The 23,582-nt window shown below is 43.8% G+C and overlaps 1 protein-coding gene across 1 annotated transcript in view; it reads left to right on the top strand.

Annotated features, from left to right (window-relative positions):
• LOC134145253 (exocyst complex component 1-like) overlaps positions 1-23,582 on the top strand; it is a 37,908-nt gene that overhangs the window by 11,585 nt on the left and 2,741 nt on the right. The window contains exons 5-15 of the mRNA XM_062584604.1: positions 425-652; positions 2,684-2,816; positions 4,700-4,809; positions 6,774-6,923; positions 7,544-7,637; positions 15,723-15,841; positions 16,083-16,200; positions 16,631-16,682; positions 17,656-17,896; positions 18,889-19,072; positions 20,658-20,857. Of these exons, the coding sequence (XP_062440588.1) occupies positions 425-652; positions 2,684-2,816; positions 4,700-4,809; positions 6,774-6,923; positions 7,544-7,637; positions 15,723-15,841; positions 16,083-16,200; positions 16,631-16,682; positions 17,656-17,896; positions 18,889-19,072; positions 20,658-20,857 (1,629 nt within the window). The remainder of the gene's footprint in view (positions 1-424; positions 653-2,683; positions 2,817-4,699; positions 4,810-6,773; positions 6,924-7,543; positions 7,638-15,722; positions 15,842-16,082; positions 16,201-16,630; positions 16,683-17,655; positions 17,897-18,888; positions 19,073-20,657; positions 20,858-23,582) is intronic.

The raw sequence follows: 23,582 nt of genomic DNA on the forward strand, positions 1-23,582 counted from the left end.
GTGCAGAAGTCAGTGGGACCTGGTACCCTTTCCAAATCCACAAAGACTGTTTTCTGTTCACAGCGGGATTCACCTGGAGACTCAGCAGTAGCCTCTCTGTCATGTCAATCAGAAGTCCTCTGAGAATACATCTTACTCTCAGGGAAGGGTCTTGTTTTGACCTGGTGCTTGACTTGCAGACCTTTGCCACTGTAGGGTTTAGCTGAGTGCCAAGATAAGACTGATCTTTTGCAGGTAGCAATGCAGAACACGTGCAATTGTAGTAGCTTCTTCAGCTTTACAATAACAGGAGCTCTGATTTGACTTGAAAGGGTGATGGTCAGGATCTTTGGCTCAGTTTTATATAACAGTGAAAGTCCTGTGGGAGATGGCAGTGATCAAACCACGGTATGGTGCTGGAGCTCTCTTTTTCTGCATTTTACAGGCCAACCTTAGGGCCATTATCTCCTCTGAGAATCAGGTGACACAGCTGATGCACTCCATTGATGAGGCCCTGGCAGAGGTAGCCAGAGTGGAGGACACCCTGCAAATCTATGATGAGCTACTGGGAAGCGTGAAGCAGCAGATGGATGACATCTACCAGGAGAACTCCTTACTACATCGTATCATCTCCAACAAGACAAAACTGATGGATGAGATCCTCTTTCTCACAGTATGTGGATTTGCAAATGCACAAATCTTCAGCCTGTTGAATCTATCAGAAAAGCTTCCAGTGAACCTCAAACACCCTGAAAACTATTGTCTGTCTGCAAAGGGTGTACAGCTCCTCTGGCCTAGAAATGAGGAAATTTTTTCTCTTGATACTACAATGATGGCCACATAGGTGGAATGGGCTGCAGATAGACTGGCAGAAGACATGAAGTATAGTACCCTCACTGTGGTCCTTTGCTGTCGAAGGGTCCCCCAAAACCATTTTCATGGGTATATAAGCCTTAACATATGTAGCCAAGGACCCTTCATCTTCAGCTCTGTCACCTTTCACTTGTGATCCTGCAATCCACCTTTCACTGGCATCATTGTGACTTTCCTTTTACACCCACTAAGGCTGCTGGTGCAGTGCTTTTATCCTCTCATCCAAACTGCTGATACCCTCATGGCCTCGTACCTGCCAATTCCCAGACTCTATGTCTATGTTCCCATGTCTGGTTCCTGGGGTTTCTTGTGGGAAGCAATAGCCACTGATGGTAACTGCTTTCTTCCTCGTTTTGTTTGGCAGCCTTGAGTTTATAACATTATACTAGGGAAAAACAGCTTAGTAGATGTTATTAATAGATAATAGTCATTTCAATAGCCAATAAGCATTACCTAATAATATGATGTACAGAACTTAATGGGCAATTAGAGGTAGAGCATGCAACATCTCTCCCTGATGAAAGGGTGCTGCAAACAGAGCTGCATAATAAAGTGCATCATGAGCAGGAACATCTACTGGGGAGTTTGAGTGGGTTCTGATAAAAACTATACAGTTACTATGAGAAAAACATCCTAGGGACTCCTTGCTGCACTGGAGAGGAGCCTGGGAGAGGTTATTTGTCTAGGGACCTCATTGCTTCTCTTCTTCTTGCTTCTCCTGCTGATGAGAGTTTTTCCTTTCCTTTTCTCTCTTTCACTTTCTTCTCCTTGCCCTTTAAAAGTAGCATTATGGTTAAGTCAGTCTGCCATCAGCTATGGACCCTGAAAATAAATCTTTGTGCATGTCAATCTGTCTCAGCAGCCTTCATGGTACTTTTCTTTGCATCACCTTATAATCATAGAGACAATGGCCCAAGGATCAGTTAGTAGAAAGACTCCTGACAAGCCTTGGGAAGATAGGAAAGCAACTGTTTTCAAAAGAAATGTGCTATAGATGCAAAAAATGTGTTACAATAGTACAGCTAACCCTCACTTCCCCTTAGTATGGTGATTGCTATGCCATTAACCTTTCCATTTCTGAGTAGCACAAGCTGCTTTTTCCTTAACTTTTTCTTGGAACATTTTTCTTATTTCTAATGGGCAATGCTTATATTTCCTCATCCTTATGGGCTGCAGCTGTCTTTGCCGAGTTTGTACCATATCCAGAATTCTGGGGTTATAGTATATGGATGGGACCTTGAAAGTGAAAAATTAGTGTCCTCATGAGCTAGGGTGCACCAGTAGGCTGGTGTTGGTGTGCAGAGTTACAGTGTAAGTTACAGCCCCTGTGGGACAGAAACAAGATGTTGGCCTCACGTGGGACATCCCTGCCCAGGTCACCACATGCCTGTTTACAGCTAGATTTTGGTGGAGGATGAGTATGGAGTGAGACTCAACAGTCCTTTTTAGGAGCCACATCAGGACACTCCACATGCTCCACCTCTAAATCCTTTCTCCTCCCCACCACTTTGCTTCCAGCTATGATACCAAGGATGCCAGCCCTTTGGGAACTCATGCTGAGGTTCATCATGCTCTAGGATCTCTGTTATTGTTGCTGTGTAGACCTTTGTTTTGGTGGGGAAAGAGCACCCCAGTGTTCTTGATGGATAAATGCAACCCAGCAGCTTAAGGTAGCACTTGGCCATTTGAAGCTGGAACAGTGCCTGGAGATCCTCTTGCACCCTTCCCCTGCATATCTGCATCCTCACAGTGTGGGACATCCCGCAGAAGCTGGAGGGAGGATTGAGAAGATGGATATGCTATATTTACTCTCTTATGGCTTTGTTGTTAGACTCACCTTGATCTCAGCAAGGAACACTGTGAGGCCCTGAGCCAAGGAGATCTTTCCAGTCCCAGCAGAGTAAAAGCCTGTATTGCTGCAGCAGAAGCTTTATCTGCCTGCATGAACATTCAGATACAGCCTGGTAAGTAGAGGGCAGATATTTATGTCTGCAAGCAGCAGAGCCATAGGCTCATCAGCCAGCTATACTGCACACACAGCACCAGTACTGCCCAACCCTTGCAGGCACTCACTGAATCATTGAAATAAGAGGTCTTTGTGGAGGTGATGTTTCCAAGGATTATCTCACACATTTCCTAGGCAGCCCTAAAGGTTGCCTGAGGCAAAGTAGAAAAGAAATAGAAGGAACGCCTGCATCTGCAAAGTAAAGCAGTAGCTGTGATGCCAAGTGCAAGTTGCTCCCTCCCTTCCATGTCAGTCTTCTCTGATGGGAAACTTGCTACAGGGAAGGACCTTGCATCTTAGCTGGAGTTTCTGGCTGCTCCAGACTCCCCCGACCTGCTATTTCTCTCCTGATCCCATATGGAATACTATTCACTATTCTGCTCACTTTCTTTCCTGAAGACAGTGATGCAAATTTGTCTAGGCCCTAGGGCACTAACAGGCCTTACTGTCCACGATCAGTCCCACCTGGGACTCCCACTCTCACTCCCTGCCTATTTCAGCTCAACTCTGGGCCTTTTGTCCCTGCCTGAGCTTCTTCATAGGTATACATGCCTACAGCCCTTTCTTTGGTCCTGTCCCCTTTTGCTCCTAACTGGGCTCCCTGGTTGTCCCATGGACCTGGTTCACCATCTGCCTTGGTCTGGGCAGTCAATGGATGTTGTTATCAGCACCTGGCTCTGTGTGCTGCGTTAAGACTCTGCAGCACTGCGCTTGGTGTGGGCATGGCCTGTGCTGGGGTCACCCTCAGCTCCCTGTTCACCTTCCCTTATGGAACAGCTGGCTCTTGCTGCTCTGAGAGGGTTTTGCTTTCCCACCTAGCAAGACCTGAGCAGTGGCACTGATCTAGGGGTACCCAGGGCATATGCTGTGGACATATAAACACTATTTTCTTGCTTTGTATCTGGGGGTGCTCACAACCTCTGTTAGCTGGGAAAACAAGCTTGCAGGGACAGTTCTTTTCTGAAAATCCTGCTGAAGCTTTCAAAGTCTTAAGTAGCCACACATAGAAGCGCATTCAAGTAGGATTGGGAAAGCAAGTGTAAGATTACTTCTGTACATCCATGGAGAAAAATAGTTTGGAGAGACTGGCTTCATTCTGAGAAAAATTCAATTTATGCTGCCAATGACCAAGTGGGCGCATTCATGCTCTATCAGCAGGTTCCTCCTTGCTCAGGAGCCTCCATGCTCAGAAGCAGCCCCATGGCAGGCAGAATACAGTGCAATGTATCTGGGCACACAGAGTGCTTGTTTCCATGCCCGGACCTTATGGACCGGCTGGTCCAGTTAGTCTTAAAGATGAGGCAAGTTTATGGTAAGCCTCTAAACTCTTCCTCTAATTACATGGGTTTAAGGCATGCTTGTGAGCCATTCCTGTACAACAATTTACCTACTCTTACAGTTAGGGTAGGAATTGGTGGAAGGATGTGGAAACTATGATCTCTTGGGACAGCCCAGCTGTCTGTATTTAAATATGGAAAAAATATCATTCTTTGTAGCAGTATGCACTGTGGATATAACACTGTGGGTGTTGTTGGAGAGCTGCCTGGGTACAGGGACTTGATTTGGGCATGAAATTCCAAGCTTTTCTTGTGCAGCGACTGGGCATTTGGACTTGACCGTGGCTGATGAATGCTTTGCTATACTTTTTTAATTTAAACTCCCAGTCTCTCTAAGTGTAGTTCTATAGCAGGTCTTTCCCTTTGTTGGCTTTAAGTCATAGTATTTCTTCTAGAACTCACGCCTTGAAGAACCATCTTATTAGTTAGTGTGCTGACTGATGTTTGTCTTTGAGCACAACAGTCTGCCGCTCCATACAGTGATACCCTCTCCTTTACTTTCAAGGTTACCGGAAGCTACAGTCTGTAGCTGAGCAGCTGATCATGTTTGAAACACTGAAGCAGAACTTTGAAAACAGTTTCATCAGTCATATTACAAACATCTTTGAGCTGCAGGTAGGTTTCACGTTTTATACGCCAAACCAAAATTCTGAAAGATTTGAATATTCTGGTCACATAATATCAGTAATATAGGAAATGCTAACATAAAAGTACACCCCAAAAAGCCAGAGAGACTTTTCACATACCTTCACTCTGCAGTCCATCTCAACTTTCTGATTGCTTTTGCAGGCACACAGAAGAAAACCTAAAGTGGTTCTTTCACTTCAGCATACTTCTGCATATAGTAGGCTAATCTGAAAGGCTTCCCTCCCATGGCAGTTATTAATCCTCTGGTTATGCTGAAAAGAAAAACGTTTAGGCCTAAAGATTTTGGGGTTAGATTATCTTGTTTTGCTTTGAGAGTGGTGGTTGTTGTTTGTCCATTTGCAACATAAAACACCAGACTAAAAATCAGTCCTTGGAACCTTTGAATAAAATTTTCAAGTCTTCACCTTGGAATTAAAAAAAGATGATAGACAATATCTCTGTGGAGAATAATTTGAAAGGAAAAGGTTACCTTTCTTGATTTCAGAAGCATTTAGGTGCCAGCCTGATGGGATTGAGAAGAAACTACGTGCCAGCTGGATATAAGGGTCTGCTATGAGAAGGTTTGCATACTCTTGCAGACTGTTGGAAAGAGCTGTCCTGCAGCTAATTTCTTAATGCCAGTACCTGATGCCCTTGCTTTGTGTTGCAGCTGGTCTCATATGTAGTGTAGGAGCTTCAGTCTGGATACAGCAGTAGAGTTTGCTATTAAATGTGCTCTTGGTTTGCTGTGTGGTTCTGCCATCATCTCTCTCTAACGTGTCTAAAAGATCACAGCAAATTGCCTCCCAAGAAACCTCACCCTAACATCCTGGGCTGTGATACTCTTATTTCAGATATGTGGCCTGCGACAACAGCACAGCACTGATTGCTTGATCTGTGTCCCCTTATGGACTTGTACATACAGACTGAATTTCCACCTCTTCTTCAGCAATCCCTTCTAAGATGAGATGTCTGGCTTTGTGGACAAGGGGAAAGCAGCGGATGCTGTATACTTTGAATTTAGCAAGGCCTTTGACATAGTCTCCCACCGTGCCCTTCTAGCCAGACTGGTGAGACTTGAAGTCTGCCTAAGCAGATATTAAGGTGGAAGGAGAATTAGCTGGACTGCTGGGCTCAGAAGGTTGTGATGCAAAGTCCAGCTGATGACTGACTATTAGGAGCATTCTTCAGGGATAAATACTGAGGACAGTACAGCTCAGTGTCTTTATTAACAGCCTCAACACAGGAGAGTTCTGCACTCACCAATACATTTGCAGATGATGCCAAAGTGGGGCAGGGGGAGTGCTCAATATGCTGGGAATGACTTAGACTGGAAAAATGGACTGGCAGCAAGTGTAAGGAGTTCAACAAAGGCAAATGCAAAGCACAGGAGGTATGAGGAAAAGCCAAAGGCATTGGGTCTATTCAGCTTGGAGAAAAGAGAGCACTTAGTACTGCCTGCAGCTGCCTAATGGATGAGTGGAGATGGGACAGAGCCTGAGCTTTCCCAGAGGTGCCTGAGGACAGAATCCTGGGGCAACAGCACAAGTTGGAAGACAGGAAATTCCTGATACAAGATCAAGAAAACTTCTCCTATGATGGTCATCAAGTGTTGAAACACAGGCCAGAGAGGCTGTTGGATCTTCAGCCTCAGCTGCATATGGCCCCAGGCAACTTACTGCAACTGGGCCCTATGTGAGCAGACGGTTGGACTTCAATCTGCAGAGTCCCCTTCCCACCTGCATGACTCTGCTTCTGTGAACGTTATGTCCCAGCATAGCCAGGCCCTGACAGATGCATCACATCAGGCTATTTTTTCTGTGACTGCTCAGCATCCTTCCCCGACTCCATTGCATCCCCATCCAGAGGCACACTCACCTCCCAACGCTTGGAGGGACAACTTTTCACGACTATGGTCTGTTTAACTCTTTCTGCTATTTCTGTTGCTTTAGGGAAATGCTCAAGTCTCAGCTCTCGTCCAGCATGTTGGCAAGTTAGCTGCGCCGAGCCATAGATTCCATCATGAGGAGCTGGTGCACTATACCCCACTCATGGCCTGGCTGAGGAATGCCAACCCAGTTCTGTTCTGCGATCTCCCCAAGGTATGACTGAAACCTTTCAGCAAACCACCACTAGAAACAGATTAGTCAAACCGGTGGTGAGTGCTTGATTTCATGAAACCCAAACTGCCTGCAAACTTCCAACACTGGGAACTTCTAGGAGAGAGTCAGTCAGACCACCTTGACAACCTGATGCTGGGCCTCTGCGCTTGGTAGAAATCACCAAGAAATGGGACTTGCGGCAGACATTGTTTTGAATAAAAAATCTGAAATTCTAAACTTTGGTCTTTTAATACAGAAATGCCCAGATGAAAACAAAATGAGAGAGACATAAATATGAAATGAATATGGTTAATCTTGTATTTTATTCAACACTGCTTTATTTAAATTGTTCTGAGGAAGTGTTATCTTAATGTTCTTGTTCTCTGTTAATAGGCGCTTGTTAAGTAATTGAGATTGTTCTTTGTATTTCACTGAGGTTTGATTTCTATTTTTCATGCTGGTTTTTGCCTTTTCAAAGGTCTCACACACAAAGACCAGCAGGTCTGTTTCAGTTGCCTTCTGCTAACTTTTGTTGTAAGTGGGAGAGTGGAGAAAAAGCTATGAAAGCAGTTGAGGTGGGGGCTGTTCACAGACAGATGATGTCTTCCTTGTTTTTCCAGGTCTACACCCAGAACCTCGGCAGACTCTATGATAGGGAAATCAAAGCCTTTTTTGAACAAGCCAAAACCCTCTTGTTAGGAAGAAGAAAGACCAGTAAGTAATTCTGCAGATATGACCTTTGTGCTGCTGAGCAGTGTTTTATTTGTAAGTAGGCAAGAGTTCCCCATCACATTTTCTTTCCCCAGATTTTGTGTGATGAATTTACTTTCTCCTCTATAGATTGAGCCTCCAGCTGGCAGCAAGTGACAAAGTGACTCTGATTTACACCAGGCAGTGTGTATGTGTGAGCCTTAGCTCCATGTATTATTCAACATAGTTTATATGCTTCTCAGAGCTGTAGCTTTTGTGTGACTTCCACTTTTAGGACTCAAAAAATATGCATGGGTAGCTGAGATTATGTCTTGAGGAGTCATAAGAGAGGGGGTAGGTGAATACCAGTTTAATGTCTGGCCTTATTTCATGCTAGCAGAGCTGGTCACAGACTCCTTAGACACTCTTTTCCCCCATAAGGAGATGGCACCAAACCTGTCCCTAACGACACAAGTGTATTCATAGCAGTATTTGTGAGAGCAGGATGATTTCATAGTGAGTTGACTGTGGGACCATGTTGTCCCAAGCTGATCATTTCAACAGTAATCTCTGCATCTGACTCAAAATATTCCGGTCAGTCTTTTCTGAAGATAAAAAGAGAAACTGATCTGTTGCCTCTGGAAGTGTTTGATTTTGCAAAAATCACATTTTTCTTTAGTAAAACAAAGTACTGTAATGCAAAATTCCCTGCCAGCTTGGCCCAAGTTGAATGTCAAAAACCGATTTGCTTTGTGTGTTTAGTCTAACAAAATGCTATCATTGCTTCTTCCAGCTCTTCATCTATTTTATCACTGTGTCTATATCCCAGGAAACACTGTATGGTCTGGCTGGAGCTGGAGGACTAAGCCTAGGGAAGGAAACAGGACTTATGCCTAACGACTGAAGGATCCAAGCAAAAGGATCTGCCTCACTGTAATTGCTGGGCTGATCACATAACAGTGATTTTACCAGTGGCCCCTGTCCAGCTGACACATGGTTTTCATGATATTTGCCCCATCTTTTGTCTTCTGGGGTGAAAGACATGCCATTCCTGTGGGGTATAAAGGATGGTTATTGAGCCTGGATCACAGGAAGCTGGATCAAGCTTGCCTGAAACTCACTTGGCTGCAGGATCAGATCATTGTAAATCACTTCCACTTCTATATGCCTCCTAAGGCATTTTTCCTCAGTTTCCGAAATGGCTGTAAAGGACAGTGGTAATATCTGGGTGTCTTGCTGTAATTTGCTCTCTGCTCTGTGGGTCTCTGAGGAACTTGGTGAGTCCCAAGCAGAGACAGGGAGAACCTATGCTAGAAGCAACTTGCACAAGAAAGGATACAGGACAGAGCTTCTGCCAGCAGCTTTTCCCACTTTGAGGACTACGCAGGAAGCTTCCATTGTGTCCCAAGTTTTGCTGTTGTTGACTGGTGCTGTGTTCCACCCGGTGGGGGCACTCATTTTGTTCTACCACTCATTTTACTCTGCATCATGGCTGCAGGAAGTCATCCTTACAGTGATAAAGGGTCAGAGCATTGAAAAGCACGAACTGGACAGAGTGCTGTGTCTACTCAAACCCCTTGCTACTTTCTCAGTACTTCCTTGTGGGTTCCTGTCTGGGGTGAGCCCACAGTTTCAGGCTGCAAACCTGAGGTGCTAGGCAGCAATGGTCCAGACAGCAGCCTGCAAAGTCCAGTTTAAATTCCCTAGAGCTTCCTGAGGTATCTCCAGTCTTTAGAGCAGAGGCGATTTAGGTCATTTCTAAGGGCTGGTGTCATTTTTCCATTCCCAGGATTAGCAGTCCTATCTGGTGTTTTTCTGCAGAGCAGCACAGACCTGTCAGCCCATCTAGGAGAGGTTGTATATGAAGTGAGGGACACAGGAGCACCTCTCAGCTCCTCTCCTTGAGTGTACCTCAAATCTGTGCTAGAATGACCCAACATACCTACCACTTTTTCAGGCTCCCCCTGTTCTCTATCCATTGCCCAATTCCCCGGGAATGAAAAACAACCAGAAAATATACCAGAAAATCAGGGAACTTCAAGACAAGGGGATCAAATGATGATGTGCCGTAGTACTTTAGGACTGCAATTTAGACACAGCTTGTAGTTTAACAAGCGATCAGCAAAGCTGAGACTTGAAGAACTTATACCAAAGTAATTGCTTGCCAAGGAGGTATTCTCTCTATAGCTGCCTAAATGCATTTTGAGAGGGGGGATTATATCACTACAATATGCTTGGTTTAAAATATAATCCTTTTAACTATTCACTAAATTATAAGTAACATGTAAAAAACCTGCTGACATAGTTCTAGTTGGAGCACACAGTCTTGCTGACTATGAAGGGTGATATTGTGTAGAAAACTAGCCTGGCCGCTGCCACGGAGCACACACCAGCTGTTTTATATTTGGGCTCAGAGCTGCATTACCATTCACAAGAGTCAGTGCTAGAAGTGTACATGTACCTGCAATGGAGCACAAATGTCCTGAAGCCTTTTTGTTTAAAAAAAAAATCACTAAAAATATTTTTCCATTGGAAAGAGGAGGAAGGGAAAAGGAAGATAAGTGGGACTTTTTTCCTTTTTTCTATTCATTTATAAAAATGTGACCCCCCTTTTTTTTGGGAGGGGGGGGAAGAGAAAAGTGGAAAGAAGAGAAACAGAAGAATTTTACCACATGCTCAAATACTAATTCTTAATTAAAGTTTTTCATTTTGCTAGAAATAGAGAAAATTAACAACCCCAGAAAAACTCTTTATAGTCACCAGAAACCTATTTTTCCAGGTCAGAATGATTTGCCAAACTAGGCAGACAAGTAAGGGATAATTATGATGAGACTCTGAAAATGGATCAATGACTCTCTGCTATTTCCAGCAGAAAAGGGATGATATGATAAAAAGCACTAAAAATGAGATATATAGGAAAAGTGAATGGGACATGTTTACTCCTCCTTGTAATTTAAAAACAAGGTTATAAAAGGCAATAATAAAGGTAATAATAAAAGACAATAATAAGGCAATAGAATCAAAGGGATGCTCTGAAAAATTATTAGGAAATTTTTTCTTTGTAATGCTGTTTTGTATTGTACCAATTTACTTGTTGCTACAAGTTGTTACTGAAGCTGGAGGACTCAGGAAAGACTACAGTAAAAAGATAACAGAAAAATAAAATCAGACTGTAACAGTAATTCTAGGCTAATACTGGGATAATGAACTATCTGATAAAGAAAAGCATTTCATAAGAACTATAAAGTAACATACTTCCCCCATGAGCCTGTTAACAGATTGTCAAAATAGATGGTGATGGGCTTGTGTTGGGTTGTTGCACCTTGCAAGGATTTATTGTCCAAGATCGAGGGTCCAGAGGAGGACCAAGTCCTGTCTGTATGCTTCCTGGGAGGCATGCCCTTCCTCTTCCTCAGATCTCCCCAGGTTGGTTATGCAATAACAGATCAGGGCAGGCCCCAACACACAGCAGACAATTACTCAGTATCGAGAATCCACCCTGTCATGCTCCAAATGTGTACCTGATCATCACCTTAATTCACTCTCTAGGACCACTTAGTCCCGCAGATAACTTAGATTTGACAAATTCATGTGGCTCTCCAGCGCTCACCTGCTTTTGCCCTACCTATGCCGACAGTCAGCTGTGGGTGCACCATTGGCATTGATTGCTCGTGTAGGATGAACTCCACCTCCCCAAGTACTTAGCATCTTTTTTCTCATAGATCCACCCTATTTGGAAGAGGGGATCTGTGTACCAACAGAGCAGTCACTGTAGCGAGCAGAAAGAGATGGTAGAGTCACGGACTCACCTTTGCAGTGCTTGGATGAACCTACGAGAGGACACTCATAGAATCACAGAATCAGTAAGGTTGGAAGGGACCTCTGGAGATCATCTAGTCCAACCTCCCTGCTCAAGCACGGTCACCTAGAGCGTGTTAGACAGGGTTGCATCCAGGTGGGCTTTGAATATCTCCAAAGAAGGAGACTCCACAACCTCTCTGGGCAGCCTGTTCCAGCACTCCATCACTCTCACAGGGAAGAAATTCCCCCTCACGGTCAGGCGGAACTTCCCGTGCTTCAATTTCTGCCCATTGCCTCTTGTCCTGCCACACGGGACAACTGAAAAGAGTTTGTCCCCGTCCCCTTGACACCCTCCCTTCAGGTACTTAAAACACATTGATAAGATCCCCCCTCAGTCTTCTCTTCCCCAGGCTAAACAGGCCCAGCTCTCGCAGCCATTCCTCTTAGGGCAGGTGCTCCAGCCCTCTGATCACCTTCGTAGCCCTGCACTGCACTGTCTCCAGTAGCTCCATCTCTCTCTTGTCCTGGGGAGCCCAGAACGGGACAGAGTACTTGAGATGAGGCCTCCCCAGGGCTGAGGAGAGGGGCAGGATCACCTCCCTCCACCTGCTGGCAACACTCTTCCCAATGCACCCCAGGAGACCATTGGCCTTCCTGACCACAGGGGCATATTGCTGGCTCATGGTCCTAGTTTCCTGAAGCTTGTACTCTGACTGTTCTGATACGCACCCCATTATTCAGTTTGCCCTTTGGTGAGATAGCTATTTGGGAAAGCTGGGCAGACAGCTGATACACCTAATATTGTGCTGGCAACCTGTGGCAAAACTGCAGTTACAGCTAAGGACTCCAAAGTCCTAGCCTGCTTTTATCACTGTAATTAGTACTTTAGTCATCCTGCCAGGCTGCACGGCTCCTTGCCCCATCTGTCTGCAGGACAGTGTTCCCTCAGTGTCCCCCAGAAAGTGTCGAGGAGATATTCTAGTCAGAACCAATTTGCCTCCAGCCGGTTGCATAACCCGTTGCAAGCTGTTTTGTGCCTCACAAGTAAGGATACAGATTCACAGTGTGGTTTCTGCACTCGGCCCAGCAGAGACAGGCATCTGGTTTGGCTCACCTGCCACATTGTGTAAACCAAGTAAATAAAAAAGGCAATGTTCTTCTCAGGACTCCCTGATGCCTGGACACAGCACTTCCTGGGGAAATGTGCTCTTTCTTGCTTAAAAATAGGAACTCCTGATAAGCACTAATAACCGGAGTGGCAGCAAGCAAGCCCTGGGAATCTGTGGTGGGGAAGCAAACTGCGATCCATGGCTTACAAAATAATAAAAAAGACAATAATAAGGCAATAGAATCAAAGGGATGCTCTGAAAAATTATTAGGAAATTCTTTCTTTGTAATGCTGTTTTGTATTGTACCAATTTACTTGTTGCTACAAGTTGTTACTGAAGCTGGAGGACTCAGGAAAGACTACAGTAAAAAGATAACAGAAAAATAAAATCAGACTGTAACAGTAATTCTAGGCTAATACTGGGATAATGAACTATCTGATAAAGAAATGAACTATCTGATCAGGTTCCATTTCCTGAGGAAGAGTACATGCTTTTATTTAAATAAAAGGAAATAACAAAGACTGTGTATAGGATAAAGAGGCCCTCGTTCCTAGCTCACAAAGTAATTAATGGGCTCTGAGCAAGGGACTTTAATTCTGCTGGGTAATAGGAAAAAAAAAAACCCACAAAATTTGTCTCTCTGCCAAAGCACAGCTGGGTTTGCTCAGAAAGCTATTAAAACGGAGGGACATTGCAGGTGCAGAGATGGCTTGGCTATTAAAGGGTCCCTTTATGCAAACAGACTTGTTAAAAATGAAAAAGATAGTGAAAGACATGTGTTGCAGCAAGTCTGCCTAATCCTCTTTTGAATGTTAAACCAGTGATTTCCTTTTAGTGCTTTGTCTGTTTTTCTTTCATGTCTATGTTGGTCCCATAAAAAAGAGAGTAATTAAAATCCTGAGATAAAATTCAGTCTCTGTGAAACTAACTGCAGTGATGGAAGGCCATTTCAATGGCTCTGAACCTGCTATTACGCAGTTATAAATTACCCGAAAGTGGGAAGTCACTTCCCTGCTCTGCCATCTCCCTACTTGTGCTTTGTGGACTGACCAAAGGTGCAAGTCTCAAGTTCAACTGCTGACCTAGCAGATGCAGAGTGCCTGTTGCAGTACCTCAGAGTATTGCTCTGGCTCCGCATCCTCAGAAACCCTGCACTGAATTTGCTGCAGGCATTAACAAGAGGACTAATTGGAGTGGTGCTGGAGCATGAGGGGCTTTCTGGCTGAGGGAGCTTAGTGCCAAAGCAGAGGCCTGGGAAGTCTCCTGGGACAAGGATGGAGCCGGGCTTCTGGGGCTAGGTTTGGTCTCAGTGGGTCTTTCACCGGGGCTCACAGTTCTTCCTGGCTGCAGTGATCACTGGAGCTTATGTGGCTTCCTGAGCAGGTATGAAAGCTGAGACCTGCTACCTGTGAGAGAAATCACTCGGAGACCCTTACGGCTTTTCAGGCTAGGGGTAGGGTTTGAGGCTTCAGGGTTTACATACAAGGTCCAAGGCTGAGGACAGTGTTGCTCACACAGCCAGGATGAGTGTGCAGCAGGATTCCCTTCATTAGCTTCAGAGTGGGCAGGTAGGGCTAGTGAACTTGTATGGGGTCCTGAAGTAGGGCTAATGCTAATTAGTAGGTGTGTGGGTAGCATTCTTTGCTCCGTGGTGTAAGAAGAGGTCTGAGACAGGTAGGAAGTTCACCAAATACTGATTTTTTGTCATATCAATTACATTTTCCTGCAAATGAACTGCTCCACTGAACAATGCAGTTAGCTCTGCTCAGATGAGTTTTCTCACCTGAGTTTCAGGTGCATGGAGACTGGTCTGGGTGTACGATGCTTTGCTTTGCTCGTCAGTAAAGCCATCAAAGGCCAGCTCCCTCCCAGTCTCCAGTAGGATCTGTCTTAGGTTTATTTTGCAGGAAAAGACAATGTACCCACCTAAGTGCTCTCTTGCACTTGTCCTTCTCCAGGGGGAACTACCTAAAGAATGAGAACCCAGGCTACAAGGATACATGCCTCATATGACAGGCTAAGAACGTTTCTCATGCTTGTTTTAAAAACACAGATTCACACTAGCTCTCAGTGCCTGTTTCTTTCCACTCATTACTGTGGCAGTGAATTTTTTAGGGTTGCTTCTGTGCCTCATAAAGTACTGTTAGCATTGATCAGTTCTAAATATACTACCTGTAGCTTTGAGAGTTTGCTTTTTTATTTATTATGGAAGAGTTTCGAATGCAAACCCCAAACCATTTACAATTAATTGCAAGACAATAATTTTTTCTCCTCATTGTCCCATTCCCTTTTCCAAGCTGAAATTTACAGCCTTGAAAAACTCATTTCTGTTTGCTGCAGGGAGATATTTTTTCCTGATTTTTCCACTTCCCAGAAAGAAAAATATCACTCATTCATCATATTCCATTGCAAAGTGTGCAAGGAAGATTATGAAGGAGATTTTTTTTTTTTTTTTTTTTTGCAAGACTGGGGTGATGAGCAAAGCTGTCTATCATCTCTCATCTCTGCTTGCAATGTAGAATACCCCCCACAAAACCTTTCCAAAGGTAAAATCTCTAAAGATAGTAACTCCAAAACTCCGATAAGGATGTTTCAGATGTTACAAGAAACGGAAAGCTTGCTTGAGTCAGCTCAAGGTCAGGGCCACTGAAGTTGGTGCAATGGTATAATTTTTTTAAATTAATCAGAAAATTATAAGGATATTTCCTCACTGAACATTCTAGTGATATAATGGTATTTTTTAATGAAAATTTCAAAGAATATTTTCAACTTTTCAGTTGAAGCCAGACAACTAGTGAAAATGTTATAGTAAAAACTCCTAATTTTTGAAAAATGTATTAATTTCCAAATGAGCACTTATGAGTTAAAAAGCAAGTTTTTTTGAGAAGAGCTAACCCTCCCTTTCAGGGATTTTGTTTAATATTAATTTATCATAAAAAAAAGCAGAGCAACAGCCATTTTTTCCTAAAACTTACTTATGCTCTTATCACCACGGAATTTTTCATTCTCTTGTTTTTGAGAGTTGTATTAAGCAAGGAATAGGAAAGAGGTAAGTGTCACAATCAGGGAAAATAATCTGAAAAACAACAAGAGAAAGAATTAAAAAACATGTTAATCCATTAACATTATTAGAACATCTGGAGAGACCAAGAGGAACAGAGATATCTGAATGCCTACCGAAGTACTGTGCCTGTTCCAGGTCTTCAGGAAGTCTTAGACAAGCCGATGGTGACAGGGAGCAAACAGCAATCTCGATTAAGCCTCCCTGAGAGCAGAGAAGGCCAGGAGGATGTACCGAACAGAGGCAATGTCATCAAGGTAAGGAGCTGAGACTTGCTAAATGGTTCACATGTCCCACGGAGGCTGTGCACAGTGTTGCAAGCCACTCCCCAAACCTTTCTTTAGTGCTTCATGTCTGCAGCAGAAGCATGTATGTTTTGTACCTCTGGCATCTTTCACCACAGTGGCTTAGACTTCATTTCAAGTGGACATGGACATCCACTCCAATGTCCCCAGTGTGTGCTTGAAGAGGTTTCTAATGTTCCCAATGGTTTCTGAGCAGATGCTGGAGCAGGTGCTGAAAGAGCTGCAACCTCTTTGCACTGCAGAACAGCAGTTCATTGAGAAATTCTTCCTGCTAAGCCAGGATGCTGCAGATCTGGAGGTGCTGGAGGTAAGTCTGAGGACTGTGTCCTCTCCAATCCCATCAGACAGTTCTCCTGCCTGATTGGTACAAAACTCAGGAGGCACAAGTGGCATCTGCTTACCAGTACCAGATATCTGAGATGTTCTGGGCTCTGGTCTTCTAGCAACAGTCAATGTTAAGTGTAAGGAGTCAGTAAGGGGAAGGATAAGAAAACACAACTTTTTGATGGTAAAGGAGAACTGCATTGGACTTAATTGATGGCTCCAGCAAAATCACAGGATCTCTAGCGATGTGTATCCAAACGCTAAACATTGGCCTACATTATGAGGCAGCATTATTTCTGCTGAAATGAAATTCGGATCTAAAGTTCTTCTTTCTGGGGAAGGGCACAGATGAGATCTTGGCAAATGAATCATATTTTCCATTCCATTCTTTCTTTCAGGCATCTGCCACTAGGGGAGGAGAAAGCATGGCAACTCCAGAGGACCCTCCTTGCACTAAGCCTCAGAGCCAGTACGTGAGGAATCAAAGATAGCTTGCTACTCTAACAAGGGCATAGCCACACACACTCTCCACCATCCAAATTTCAGTTATATGGTCCCAAGTTTTGTGCCCTGGACAGCAATAACCAGGAGACATCTTAGCTGGGCATGCAGAGAGGCCGAGTGGAACCTCCAGGTTCTGCCTCTTCTCAGTACAGTGCCTCTGCTTCAGAATGGTCAGCAAATGAGATTTACATCTCATGAGAAAGTCCTATGTTTGATCAGTTTTATTTCCTTATTACCAATGTCATAAAGTGAAAATATGTTATGGAACAGAACTTTAAAAAAAAAGTCAGCGTAAAAAATGTCATTTGGATGGCAAAACAGTAAAAATTTGAAAATAACAGCTACATATAGAATAGTACAGACAGTGTAGCATATGTCCTATACATTTTATATATGCATGAATACTATATGATGTATATTCTATTATATATACTCTCTATACAGTTCTATATGAGATATACTATTATATTTTGAATCATAACATTGACTGTTCACAGAAAATCAAAGCAAAACATTTGCACTTTATTGAAATGAAAGGTTTCACCAGTTTTGAAGTGAAACAAGGACTTTTACTTGCACTTTTATTTGGTGAAATTGTCACCAAAACCAGTTCAACCCTGTGAAGTGTTTCGGTGTTGGTGAAACTACTTTTACCAGCAGACTACTCTTCTAGCAAAAAAGCAGCTCAAGCAAACTTAAATTAGAGGGACCTGAGCAGCCTGACTCCATAGCTAACCTGCTCTCCTGCTGGAGGTTGAGTCCACAGTCATCCAAGCAGAGACAGTGAAGAGCAGAAAGATGACCCAAATGTAAAAATGTAAACAGGCTATACTGTGATAGAGAAGATCTTGATTCTCTCTTCTCTAAATTTACCCATATTCACTCCCTCTGGCCACAGTGCCAATGGTCCTCCTCGTTTAAACGTTTACTTTTTTTAGACTAGATGAACCTACAACTCGACTGCTAAGTGAGATCTTCAGTTCCCTGGAACCAGAGCTGAGAGGCTTTCTAGATGTTTGCAATAAAGTCCACCCGTTCAGCTGCTTGCAGGTCTTGGTTACCTTGAATGACTCCGTCTTTGAGATGTGGGGCTCTTCCTCATCTCTCCCCTCATCCTTCCTCAACACTGTCCTGGGCAACATGCTACTCCTGGCCAAGAGCAGCTTCAACAAATGCATTGTAAGTGTCCCATTATCAGTAGGATTAAGCCCAAGTAGTCTGGAGGAATGTTTGTCTTCACCTAGGATCTTCTAAACTGCAACTCTAACATAAACTCTGCTGAAGACGATGCTGGTATATATCACGCAGGGGTCTGGCTCTCTGTATATTGGGAGGATTAGAGCTTCATTGAAACAATGTTTACATCAGTGTGAGGGAACTGGGGCACAATAAACGTAAGTGTCACATGCTATTTACTTCATCAGTACTGATTCATCAGGGTGGTCAAATTGAAGGGCTTTTCTTTCATTCACAATGCTAGGAGGCGGTGGGAGCAGTGACAGGAAGATCAAATGGTTGGAGCCAAGCTCTTCTGTTCTCATGTGGTACAGCAGCGAATATTCGAGGGCTGAGCTGCAAGGAGAGGAGTGTGTGAGGACTGAGATCTTGCCAGAACTGGCAGAGGATCCTGGCCTCAAGTCCACTGAGAACAAGGGAAGTCACATGTTGACAGTAAGGGCATTTGAGCCAAGACTTGGAGCTGCAAGTCTGTTCATAAACCTGTCTGAGGAGTGCTGGAAGTGGCAGTAATGAACATCTCTGGGCTAGGGGCTGTGGGTGTTTGTGTGAGGAGAGTGTAGCACCATATTTGAGGAAAGAACCAAACAGCCTGGGAGACCAGGTGTGCTAATTCCAGGAGAGCAGCTAGTGTTGCTTCATGTCCAGCCTCAGTCAAGGAGGTTCACATACCTTCCTATAGACAAGCACGAAAAGAGAGGCTGTTGCTTCAGGCCCAGAGCTGTAAATGGGAGAACTCAACAGATTATTTCAACTTGCAGTGCCAATTTGTCCCCAAGTGCCACAAATGCTGTATTTTTGAAGATCAGAGGTTAAAGTTCAGCACTGTTGGTATACAGGGTCTAATTGCTTTCTGGCATGCGTCTTACCATGCTGCAAAACGAGGCTCGGGCTACACTGAGCCTGACAGTGTTGTTTTTGTGTATCACTGCCAGGGGGCCTTGTGCAAAGAGATCGAGGAGGCAAAAGTGACCAGCAAGATGAAAGGTGGGATCCTGCCATTCGTGAGCCGCTTTGAGGAGTTTGTGAATTTCTCGGAGGAAGTTTTTAGCTCAGCTCAGCGGAGAGGTGAGCTGGACAAAGCACACGTTAGACTGGCCAGCAGCGTCTTCAGCAGCAGTAAGTACAAAGACTGAAGTCTGGACATGTAAGTCCAGTCAGGCAACAGTGTTGCTGCAACTTAAGGAGTTACCACTAATCAGCTGAGCCACAGGAGCAGGCTGTCTGGCTCCTGATCACTGCCTGAAGCTTAGATTGCCTTCACTAAGCAGGAGTCTAAGAATATCAGACAAGTACTGCAGCATGCTGGGTGCATGGCGTCTGCCTACACTGGGCTGATGCTAGTTGTAACAGAGGGCTGAGATGGATATACGTTGCTTTGAATCTAATTTCAGTCTCTCCTTTCTTGGATGGGCTGGGCAGATGAAGGATTTGTCTTTTTCTGTTATATATACACACCAAAAGACAGGTCTAAGGGTGAACTGAACTGTTGCAATGAGAGTCACATGAAATACAGCACTTTGTTTTGTCAAGAACATTCCAATATTTTAAAATTATGATATAACATCTCTCCCTAGGTGTTCGTTCATGTCCACATATATCTGAGCACCTGTATACAGACACAGTCACAGACAAGAGCTCTTCTTGTTCCTGTAGAGTAGTATCACACAGATACTCTTTCTTCCTCCTCTTCTCTGCATCAAATGCAGCGCAGAGCTGCATGCAACTGACTCTGGTTGGGGTGTTCTGGAGAATATAGCTCCTGACAAAAAGATAAGTCACTTCTTACAAGCATAGACACCCCAGGAGCAGCAAAAGCAGAAGAACAATTCTCCTGGAAGCACCTAGGCCTGCTGGGAAAAAAGGAGGGATTAGGAAAGTAAGGCAGGAAGATTTCAGTAGACCCCTGGGTTGTCATATAGTTCCATGGTGTTCATAGCTGATTTTCAGTGCAGGAGCCCTGCTTTCCAGCCTGAAGAGGACCCTAGGGGCTGCAGAGCTAACAGCTCCAAGCCTCTAAACTGCAGATCATTAGGTGGTGCGGAAAGCCAGCTCCTGCCTGCAGATAAGCTTGGGGTGACCCTCTGAGTAGCAGCTCAAAAATTAACATATACAGGCCCCTCCAGGCTCTAGGAATGTTTACAGCAAAGCAGGTGAGATAGGAAACCAAGCTAATGAATGGAGATTAGTATTTGTGTAATGGATAGTTACTCCCTCTAGTACTGGAAGAACTCAGACAGTTCAAATAAGACAGTCTAATAACATGTTTACACTGATGGGGGAGAACGACTGTCTCTGTTCTGCATACGCAATGAGCTACTCAAGCTCTAGCCCTCTCCAGACCAGCTGGCATGTAGCTGGCAGTGTGGTGAGCTGTGTCTGTGCTAGTAAGGCTGGTGAGTACCATACTGACATGCTTCTCTGGCTTTCAGTTCAGAAGCAGATTTGGACAGGGTTGGAGCAAACTTGAATGTCTCTGCACCCTTCTATGTAAACAGGCATTAAGTATCATGAACCCCAAACCTATATCTTCCTCTGCAAGACAAAGTGGCTGGAGAGCTAAACAATGTGTGATGAGAGTCACCTGAACTCTTGATAAAGATTTCTTCTGTCAGCCAATGCCTGACAGTCTCCTCACCTCATGTCTCCTCTGACCCAGCCTGGAGCTTCTGCTCTCCTCACTTGATTTGTTCCTCTTTTTAAGTCAATAATCTGTCCTCGGCAAATCTCAAGACCAATACAGATATGATCATGATGGAAAATTTCCACCATATTCACTGCTTCCTGTGCCAAAAGAAGATACGCTGCCTGGAGGACAAAAAAAGAGAAGCCAAGCAAAGGTATAGTCAGCACCTGGAGAAATACGTTATCAAGTATCTGGGCCAGCCACTGGAGAAACTCAATGTGAGTACAATATAAACTGACCTTGTTCAGCACCTTTGCTTGGGTCTCAAAGGGCATGTACTTCAAGAAATTATGAACCCACTGAACAAAGTCCAGAGTGGAGAAATTATAATCCAAATGTTCCTGTAGAAGAAATTTAGAAAACATGACCTAAGGAGTGGAGGTGGTCTCCAACAGAGATAAGCGAGAGGTGATATGATAATTTTAAAATATATAACAGACTGTTGCAAGATTAAGGGAACAAATCCTTTTCTACAACCGTGATGGATAGGACAGGAAATCAAATGATCAAGTAATACCAAGGGACATTTTGTTAGACATCAAGAAAAACTATTCATGATAAACCTGTCTCAGGACAGACTACCTGAAGAACTTTGAAACTGTGGAATCCCCACTGTAGTTTTTTTAGGAACAAGGTAGGCACATATCTGCCAGGAATGTTTAAGGTAGAGTTTGTCTTGCCCTGGGGTCCCCTCAAACACCTTTTCAACCCTGACGATTACAATCGTGTATAGAGTGACTCCATCATAGCTTTACACATTCCAAGTTTTCCACAAAATCTGGCTGAATGAAATAGCCTTTTCCCATGCAGAAACACTGCACTTTGGTTTGAGAATAGGAGAGCTTCTGGCCTTTAGCAATTAAAAGAACAACCCAGGAAGAAGATGGGACAAATTGCAAATAACCCTTTTGTACTAAATTCAGACACCTCACAGAAGAGTAGGGTAGGCAGTGATGCCAGACAAGTTTGCCCTAGCACCCTTGGTTACTTAACACTTTCATGGAGCAAAACTCCTGTCTGATTGTCACCCTGCTACTCTCACTGGGATACTTTCTGCAGTTTAGAAGGAGAATGGAAGTGGAATGACTTCTGGTTCCATTCTGATCTGGATTCAGATGTGATTAAACCTGCTTCAGTTTGATTTTGATTCATCCAATTGATCCATGACTTATTATCAGTGTTTCTTGTTCCGGTTTGTGGGCAAAATAAGAATTTGAATTAATTTCCGGTTAGGGTGTGGATTCACTTCCAAGCCATAATACACTTCTCAGTGCAAATAAGGGTGTTGAATTCTAACTGGCGTTATAACATCCCAACACCTCCCCTCCCTTCCCCTTCCCCAAATCCAATTATCCAACTTGAAATTATTTTATTAGTATACTGTCACTTCCCAAATGTTTCCACACTGCCTTTGATCACTTACTACTTTTTCTACTTTTTTTTTTTTTTTTTTTTGGTACAACACAGATTTGGCTCCCTGTATAAGAACAGGATTATGTTGCCTTAGACGTTGTTACAGGCTCAGATGTACCTATGTGATTCATAGCCTCAGTGTGGAGTTTTGAGGACCTGTTGAGACCCCTTTCATTTCTGATTGCATGCCTGTGTCTATCAGATGCTAGTTCTTCTTGCATGGCTGCTTGGGCTAATAAATCTAACATAGCTTCAGACTTTCCAGGTGGCTGCTTTGTTAACTGAGCTCAAAGCCTCTGGAACAGGTTGCCCAGAGAGGCTGTGGAGTCTCCTTCTCCGGAGATATTCAAAGCCTGCCTGACTGCAACCCTGTCTAACATGCTCTAGGTGACCGTGCTTGAGCAGGGAGGTTGGACTAGAGGATCTCCAGCGGTCCCTTCCAACCTTACCGATTCTATGATTCTGTGATTTCCCAACTCAAACAAGCATTCTTCCCAGGTTGATGGCTGCTCTGGAGACCCCTCCTAATTCTGTTCCCTATCTATGTGCTCACTGTCCAAAAAACATCTAATAAAAACTGAGTTCAGCTTGAATCCTTTATAGAGCCTAGCACTTTTGATTTGTTTCCAGTCTTTGCTGTCAAACGTCTTGCAGATTTGACTGGAAGATAAGTTCAGTATCTTATGCTGCCTTCAGCCCTGCCTGTATTAACAGCTTCAAATCCCTCTTATGCAAGGGAAAGTTTAATTTTATTGCTGACAATAAAACAAGGTGACTAGTACATGAAGGCACTTCCATTTTACTCTGCTCAAGGATTTTCAGAGTCTTGACCTGGTCTTGTCTTGCATCCCATGTAGCTCTTCAAGTTTGAGCTCAATTCACTAATATGAAGAAAAACTGCAAAAATGCCTAAGTAATGTAGGAGCCCACTTTTAATTTTAAAAAGAGCTCTTACATTTAGGAACCCCTTTTTTCCCTAAAAATCCTTGATATTTAGGATATTTCCTCAATGAGAATTGCAGTAGAGGATAAAACACAATTTATTGTGCTGTATGAACAGAACAGTGGCCAGTAGGTCTCCCTTTATTCAGTCTGCATTAGACCACATCTGCAATATTGTGCCCAACTATGATAGGAAAGATGTTGATAAACTAGAGAAAGTTCAGCAGAGGTCCACCAAAATAGTCGGGGGTTGGAGCACTTGTCCTGTGAAGAGAGGTTCAGGGAGCTGGGATTGTTTAGCCTGGAGAAGAAACAGCTGTGGGAGGACCTAACAGCATCCCTTCCCATATCTAGGAGGAGATCACAAGGCAGACAGAGCCAGACCCATTACTGAGGTGCACGACAGGATAATGGGGCACAACAGTCATATATTGAAACACGGAAGGTTCCAACTAGATATAAGGAAAAATAATCACTGTGAGGATAATAAAGCATTAGAACAAGCTGCCACTACAGGCTTCAGGTAGGTCTTCGTTTTAAAGACCTACCTGAACAAAAGCCCCAAGCAGACTGGTCTGAATCCAATAT

Source organism: Rhea pennata, chromosome 11 (assembly GCF_028389875.1).
Source record: "Rhea pennata isolate bPtePen1 chromosome 11, bPtePen1.pri, whole genome shotgun sequence".
Classification (NCBI taxonomy): domain Eukaryota; kingdom Metazoa; phylum Chordata; class Aves; order Rheiformes; family Rheidae; genus Rhea; species Rhea pennata.